The sequence below is a fragment of the Salmo salar genome, chromosome 09, assembly GCF_965601325.2.
Source record: "Salmo salar chromosome 09, fSalSal1, whole genome shotgun sequence".
Lineage (NCBI taxonomy): Eukaryota > Metazoa > Chordata > Actinopteri > Salmoniformes > Salmonidae > Salmo > Salmo salar.
The window spans coordinates 81,186,200-81,195,000 of record NC_138299.1 but is presented as its reverse complement, the minus strand read 5'-3'; the positions used below and the strand labels follow the sequence as shown (position 1 = coordinate 81,195,000).

Here is an 8,801-nt window from a genome sequence, read left to right as displayed (position 1 = left end):
GGGGAGAGATGACCGAGACAAGTGAGAGAGAGAGTGATGAGAGAAAGAGAGAGGATGGGGAGAAGAGGAGGAGAGATGATGGGGAGTGGTGGAGAGATGGGGATGCAAAAGAGGGGGTGGACTGAATGAGAGAGATGGGATGGGAGGAGGAAGAAAGATGTGGGGTAAGAGGAGAGAGAATCTAGAGTGGAAAGAGAAGAATGTGGGGACAGTTAAAGACAGAGATATGACACTGACCGGTATCACCTCTTCTGCCCATCCTTCCACGCTTTCCAGGAGGACCTGAAGGAAACAGACAGAATGATAAAGCCAAAAGTCATCAATGGAAAGTCAGGGAAGAAGTTGTAGGTTTAGAGCTGGGGCTAAAAAGGGCATATGGGGATTGTGAACTACGGATTAGATAAAACGGTTGGATGCGTGTTGGCAGAGAAGTATGTTCATTGGGGGTGTTCTATACAGTTAATTCGGAAAGTATCCAGACCCTTTGACTTTTTACACATTTTGTTACGTTACAGCCTTATTCAAAAATGTATGAAATATATTTTTTTTCCTCATCAATCTACACACAATAACAGTCCAATTTGTGCAAATGCATTAAAAATAAAATACTTTACCAAGTATTCAGACCCTTTGCTATGAGACTCGAAATTGAGCTCAGGTGCATCCTGTTTCCATTGATCATCCTTGAGATGCTTCTACAACTAGATTGAAGTCCAACTGTGGTAAATTCAATTGTTTGGACATGATTTGGAAAGGCACACACCTGTCTATATAAGGTCCCACAGTTGACAGTGGATGTCAGAGCAAAAACAAAGCCATGAGATCAAAGGAATTGTCTGAGAGCGCCGAGACAGGATTGTGTCGAGTGTACAAAAAATGTCTGCAGCATTGAAGGTCCCCAATAACACAGTGGCCTCAATCATTCTTAAATGGAAGAAGTTTGGAACCATGAAGACTCTTCCTAGAGCTGGCCTCCCGGCCAAACTGAGCAATCGGGGGAGAAGGGCCTTGGTCAGGGAGGTGACCAAGAACCCCATGGTCACTCTGACAGAGCTCCAGAGTTCCTCTGTGGAGATGGGAGAACCTTCCACAAGGACTCCCCCAATCAGGCCTTTCTGGTAGGGTGGCCAGACAGAAGCTACTCCTCAGTAAAAGGCACATGACAGCCTGCTTGGAGTTTGCCAAAAGTCACCTTAAGGACTCAAACCATGAGAAACAAGATTCTCTGGTCATATGAAACTAAGATTGAACTCTTTGGCCTGAATGCCAAGCGTCACATCTAGCGGAAACATGGTACCATCCCTACGGTGAAGCATGGTGGTGGCAACATCATGCTGTGGGGATGTTTTGCTAGAGTCAGGGACTAAGAGACTAGTCAGGATCGAGGGAAAGATGAATGGAGTACAGAGAGATCCTTCATGAAAACCTGCTCCAGAGTGCTCAGGACCTCAGACTGGGGCGAAGGTTCACCTTCCAACAGCACAATGACCCTAAGCACACAGCCAAGACAATGCAGAAGTGGCTTCGGGACAAGTCTCTGAATGTTCTTGAGTGGCCCAGTCAGAGACCGGACTTGGACCCGATCGAACATCTCTGGAGAGACCTGAAAATAGCTGTGCAGCGACGCTCCCCGTCCAACCTGACAGAGCTTGAGAGGATCTGCAGAGAAGAATGGAAGAAACTCCCCAAAAACAGGTGTCAAGCTTGTAGTGTCATACCCAAGAAGACTTGAGGCTGTAATCGCTGACAACGGTGCTTCAACAAAGTACTGAGGAAATGGTTTGAAAACTTATGTAAATGTTATATAATGTTTTTATATATATATATATATAAATGTGCTAAAATATCTAAAAACCTGTTTTTGCTAAATATGGAAAAAGCCAAGGAGTCTGCATACTTTCCTAATGCACTGTACGCTCACCGCAGCATACCGCAGCATGCCGCAGCATACCACAGCTATAGCGACTGAGGTTTGAAGCAACTTTTAAATGAGGAACCATTGTGTGTGAGGTGCTCCAGATGTAATACACGACGCCAAGAACATCTGGATGCACCTGAGTGGGAACAGGTGTGTGTGTGTTTGTGAGATCAACATGCTTTCCTATGAACTGAACACATCCCATACACACACAGTCACAGACATCCCATATACACACAGTCACAGTCATCCCATATAAACACAGTCACAGTCATCCCATACACACAGTCACAGTCATCCCATATACACAAAGCCACAGTCATCCCATATACACAAAGCCACATTCATCCCATATACACACAGTCACAGTCATCCCATATACACACAGTCACAGTCATCCCATACACACACAGTCACAGTCATCCCATACACACACAGTCACAGTCATCCCATACACACAGTCACAGTCATCCCATACACACACACACACAGTCACAGTCATCCCATACACACACAGTCACAGTCATCCCATACACACACAGTCACAGTCATCCCATACACACAGTCACAGTCATCCCATACACAGAGTCACAGTCATCCCATATACACAGTCACAGACATCCCATCCATCACAGTCACAGTCATCCCATATACACAGTCACAGTCATCCCATACACACAGTCACAGTCATCCCATACACACACAGTCACAGTCATCCTATTCACACAGAGTCACAGTCATCCCATACACACAGTCACAGATATCCCATACACACACAGTCACAGTCATCCCATACAGACACAGTCACAGTCATCCTATTCACACACAGTCACAGCATCCCATACACACAGTCACAGACATCCCATACACACACAGTTACAGTCATCCCATCCTCTCTCTCTGATGGCCAGCCAAACCAAACACAACCCCTCCCCTCCACTGGCTTGGTGCCAATCCTCACCTCACCCCTGACCTGCCATTAAAGCCTGTCTTGAGACTTGGGCTGATACTGTTGGTCTATCTCATGTTGATGAGGAGACACAGTACAGCTAGGAGGCAGCCAGAGCAGTTAAAACACCAGGACAGGTGCCAGGATACTGTATGGTGAGGCCAGCGAGGATGAGACAGCCAGCATAGTAAAACTCACAGTAGAGAGACCAGGGCAGAGCAAAACAGAGCAGGAGCTATGACGGAGCCAGATGCTTTTCCCACTGAGAATTCAATAAACACACAGACCCCATGCTGGTGAATATGGGAAAGGTTGGAACTTCTGGAAAAATGAGTCATACGCTGTATAAATCTAAATAAATATGTATACAGCTCAGCTCTTGCTTGAGTACAGATGTAGGATCTTAATGTGATCACCCTGTTGCAGGAGAACTTTACTGCAATGCAGGAAATGTAAAATGCATAGTGTATTTGAGGTTTAAAAAGGTTTCTGAAGTTTGTAATTTACACTTTCAAATGTCAAACTTGATTTTCCCTTATGGAAAATGTATCAATCCCTTCAAGAAATGTCAATTAATTATAATCCACATAATAATTCACATTTCCTGTTGCTGCAAGTGCACACAGTACCACAATACATTTACCCCCAAAGTTCCTAAAGCCATGGATATTTTTTTCTTCTCAATTCTTCAGTCCACCACCATCCAGCATCCCTCTGCCCCAGAACGCTCTATCTGGCTATTGGACCCCCTCGCTTCCTCTCACAACCACCTTCAGAAACCCCCCCCAGTTTGCTCTGTTTTTTTGTACATTCTTTCCAATGAGTCAAGTAATTATCTTTTTGTTTTCTCATGATTTGGTTGGGTCTAATTGTGTTGCTGTCCTGGGGCTCTGTGGAGTCTGTTTGTGTTTGTGAACAGAGCCCCAGGACCAGCTTGCTTAGGGGACTCTTCTCCAGGTTCATCTCTCTGTAGGTGATGGCTTTGTTATGGAAGGTTTGGGAATCGCTTCCTTTTAGGTGGTTGTAGAATTTAAAGTCTCTTTTCTGGATTTTGATCATTAGCGGGTATCGGCCTAATGCTCTGCATGCATTATTTGGTGTTTTACGTTGTACTCTGAAGATATTTTTGCAGAATTCTGCATGCAGATTCTCAATTTGGTGTTTGTCCCATTTTGTGAATTCTTGGTTGGTGAGCGGACCCCAGACCTCACAACCATAAAGGGTAATGGGTTCTATAAGTGATTCAAGTATTTTTTGCCTGATCCTAATTGGTATGTCAAATTTGAAGATGGCACAGAATGCCCTTCTTGACTTGTCTCTCAGATCGTTCACAGCTTTGTGGAAGTACCTGTGGCGCTGATGTTTAGGCCAAGGTATGTCTAGTTTTTTGTGTGCTCTAGGGCAACAGTGTCCAGATGGAATTTGTATGTGTGGTCCTGGCAACTCGACCTTACTTGGAACACCATTCTTTTTGTCTTACTGAGATTTACTGTCAGGGACCAGGTCTGATGGAATCTGTGCAGAAGATCTAGGTGTTATCCCTCCTTGGTTGGGGACAGAAGCACCAGATCATCAGAAAACCGTAGACATTTGACTTCAGATTCTAGTAGGGTGAGGCCGGGTGCTGCAGACTCTTCTAGTGCCCTCACCAATTCGTTGATACATATGTTCCATTAGGGTGTTTGTTTAGCAAATTTTAACCACACACTTGTTGTTTGTGTACATGTATTTTATAATGTCATATGTTTTTCCCCCAACACCACTTTCCATCAGCTTCTATAGCAGACCCTCATGCCAAATAGAGTCAAAAGCTTCTTTTTTTTTAAATCAACAAACCATGAGAACTTTGCATTTATTTTGATTTGTTTGTAGTACAGTGATTTGGTAAAAAGCCAATTTGACATTTGCTCAGTAAATTGTTTTCACTGAAGAAATATACGAGTCTGCTGTTTATGATAATGAGGATTTTCCCAAGGTTACTGTTGATGCATATCCCACGGTTGTTATCGGGGTCAAATTTGTCTCCATTTTTGTGGATTGGGGTGATCAGTCCTTAGTTCCAAATATTGGGGAAGATGCCAGAGCTAAGGCTGATGTTAAAGAGTTTAAGTATAGCCAATTGGAATGTCTCTCTCTCTCTCTCTCTGCTTCTAACTATCCCACCTCCTCTCTCTGTTTTTTTTACGTAGGCATCACTACCTCTCTCCTGCATGCCTCTGTCTCCTCCTCCTCCTACCTCACACCCCTGCCTGCCCCTGTCTCTTTTTGCCCCACTACCCCTGCCCCCTCCACCCCCAGTACATGTATTAATAGCCCCTGAGTGCTCTCCACTTCCCCTGCTCCGCTCCCCCATTTCCCCCAGCCATAAACACCACAGTGAACCTGCCCTGGCACCTACCTTGACACCTGCCCTGGCAGAGACTGACAACTCAATACCAGGGGGCCAGAACAGATTCCTGGGGTGGTGGTGGTGGGGGGAGGGTTCAGGAGGTACAGAGTCTCGAGAGTATAGAGCTTCAAGTCGCTAAGCTTATCCTGACCACTGACTGTGTTCAGAGCAATAATCCAGTATTGATATTCTGGGCTGTTGGTCACCAGGAGCCCCTGCAGTACCTCTGTTTCTGTTGGACATGAAAGGCAGAGGGAGGTGTCATGCCGACAGACAGGGAGGTGGCCAGGGCTGGAGGGGACTGCAACGGGACCATGTGATTCGCCATGTGCAGTAACTTACGTGGTGATGACAGGCTGATGTAGGGCCAGGATTGACTGGAGGATTAATGGTAAAAACAGGAGTGTGCGTGTGTGTGTGCGCGTGTTTGTGTGTATGTAACCAGGGCTCAAGCACAGCAGCTGCTCAGATTCCCTTACTAGGACAGAGTTTAATACACATACTTGTACATACACACTTCCACCAACAGACACACAGACATGGACTGTGACAATGTTTGGCTCTTTCATTGGTCTGTGACATAGAGATGATGTCAATCACACACGCACACACACGCAAGGGGGATCAGGTTTCAGCCTTCACTTCCTGTGTCACCAGGTGAGATCAGTGACATACCAGGACCAGGAGGTGTCATACGAGGAGTGTGTGTATGTGTGTGTGTGTGTGTGTTGTGTGTGTGTGTGTATGCTCAGTAGACATGCTATTAGGGGATAAACACTCTCCATGTGTTCCATGCTTGGTCTCTCTCCATGTGTTCCATGCTTGGTCTCTCTCCATGTGTTCCATGCTTGGTCTCTCTCCATGTGTTCCATGCTTGGTCTCTCTCCATGGTCATTTCCTAACACTCTTAAATAGCTTCCTTTGCATCTCTCCTCTAGCTGATCTGACAGGACTTGACAAGTGGATGCACATCGGTGAAAACCTATCTAGACCCTTCACCGCTCAATCGCCTCCAAGGAAAGGAGACAAGGAAAGGAAGCTATGTGTGAGTATTAGGACAATCACCATCAGTGATCTAGAGGTTTAAGGTTATCCGATCCTGGATGGTGTTTAAAGGTTTATGGCACAAGCTAACGGCAAAACAGGCTAAGAGATCTGAGATCAGAAATAACTGAGGTCAGCTAGTGTCTGAAGCCAGAAGAGAGCATATTGAAGTAATGTTAATTGTTTATAACACTTCAACGATATACTTCGACCTCTGACTTGGCTCAGTTGACCCCCATCCGCTCCTCAAACTACCTAACAGAGTTTGGCATCAGTGTCCATATCCACAAAGTGTCTCGAAGTAGGAGTGGTGATCTGGGATCAGTTTGGCCTTTTAGATAATAATGAATAAGATTATACTCTATATACAGAGGGGACCTGATCCTAGATCAGCAGTCCTACTGTAAGAGGCTTTATGGATACAGGCCCAGGAGTAGGAGTAGTCAAATCACATCTCAGCAAATAACACTGAGCATACGAAACATTAAGAACACCTTCCTAATATTGAGATGCACCTTTTGGCCTCAGTCAACATGGGCCAGCATCCCTGTGGAACGCTTTCCACACCTTGTAGAGTCCATGTCCTGATGAATTGAGGCTGTTCTGAGGGCAGAAGGGGGTGCAACTCAATATTAGGAAGGTGCTACTAATGTTTTGTACACCCAGTGCATATAAAACACAGGACTACGTGTTTTTTTGACTACACTGGGTCTTTAACAGTTGCCCCTGGTTGGGGGTCAGGGTTTGACTGGCTAGGGCTAGCCCTAAGTCTGAGTGGCAGGAGCATTGCCTGCTTGGGAAAACACACATGGAGCACAGCCCACAGCCCACTAAACTTCACATCATGGCCTGGCCTGCAGTCACACACAGAGAGAGAATATTCGCCCACCATTACTTTCAGAGAGGTGAAGTCAGTGTGGTGACAGTACTGAAACTCCAGTCAGAAAAGGCACAGGCCCAGACACACACACCAGCATGCTCATACACACCAACATACACAGCTCATTTTAGACATGCTGACATCCACAACTAGCTCACTGACAAGAGCCATCCGCTTGACTGGGATTGGAAACAATTTCTCCATCAACGATTATACTGGTGTGTGTGTGTGTGTGTGCGTGTGTGTGTGTGTGCGCGTGCGGCCGGGCTCCGGTCCGGTGAGTGTTACCAACTGCATCCCATCGTCCTGGATTCCATCTGCTATGACCCTGTAGGCCACCCCCCTCCCACACGCTCACACGCACACAGACACACAATCTTTGCCTCTAGTTAGTGTATAATTCAGAGAATGAGAGTTGGCCTGATGAGAGAGAGACATTCCACATTTCTCTCCCAAAAGATGAATGAATATGTCCAAATTACATGAATGCACAAAAGATAAATGCCAAAACCTTTCCTTTAGGACTTAAAACTGTCACGTCCTGACCATAGAAAGCTTTTATTTTCTATGGTAGAGTAGGTCAGGGCGTGACAGGGGGTTTTCTAGTTGTTATTTTCTATGTGGGGATCTAGTTTAGTTTTTCTATGTTTGGTGATTGGTATGATTCCCAATTAGAGGCAGCTGGTAATCGTTGTCTCTTATTGGGGATCATACTTAAGTAGCTTGTTTTTCACTTGGGGGTTATGGGATATTGTTTATGTATAGTTGCATTGTAGTCACGGTTCGTCTAGTCTTTATTTGTTTTTTTAATTGCATTACGTTTCACTTTATAATAAATTATGTGGAACGCTACTCACGCTGCGCCTTGGTCCGATCCTTCATCTAACGAACGTGACAGAAACATGTATCTACAACATAATTGATTTTTATTTTTTTACAGGAACTCATAACTCATTTTATTTCTTTGTGCAAAGAATCATTTGCAAAATTGAGTGATGAAAAGCTTAACAATATGTGTCTTCATAACAGTTTTTGTCAAGGCAAGTGTAGAGGGCTGGAGAGAGTTTAATCTGTTTAACTTCTCTATTGATGAGCCAGCTGTTAGTCCTCTACATCTGGAAGAACACCCCCTTTCCTTCCTTCCGTCTCTTTGTCTCTCTCAATTCAATTTAAGGGCATTATTGACATGGGAAACTTATGTTAACTTTGCCAAAGCAAGTGAAGTAGATAATACCGTTTTTTTTACAATCGCTAGGACCCATTTCTCAATACTTAGGTCACTTTTTCAAAACTCTTCACACAGTTCTAACTAACTTTCAGCTTGGCACAGCAGTTAATTTCACGTTCAAAATGCCCTAAAACTACCAAAACACTTCATACATGTCTCAAATCAACTCGTTCTTCCATAACACTAGCAAAGGTTGTCACCCAACAAGCCCACGTTGTCACTCATAAAACAACGACCTAAACAACATGTAGCATTACATAATGTTTTCTTTATAAAACAAGAATGACACCCCTCTACTGTTTAGAACTCACTGCAGTATATGTTACAGGAATGTATCAGACATGACGGAATATGCTTCAATATGTTTTATGTCATTTTATGGCATTGAGTGAT

At 44.6% G+C, this 8,801-nt stretch overlaps 1 protein-coding gene across 1 annotated transcript in view; it reads right to left on the bottom strand.

Moving 5' to 3' along the window:
• LOC145857953 (collagen alpha-1(XXV) chain) overlaps positions 1-8,801 on the bottom strand; it is a 179,687-nt gene that overhangs the window by 295 nt on the left and 170,591 nt on the right. The window contains exon 3 of the mRNA XM_082955512.1: positions 238-282. Coding sequence (XP_082811638.1) covers positions 238-282 — 45 coding nt within the window. The remainder of the gene's footprint in view (positions 1-237; positions 283-8,801) is intronic.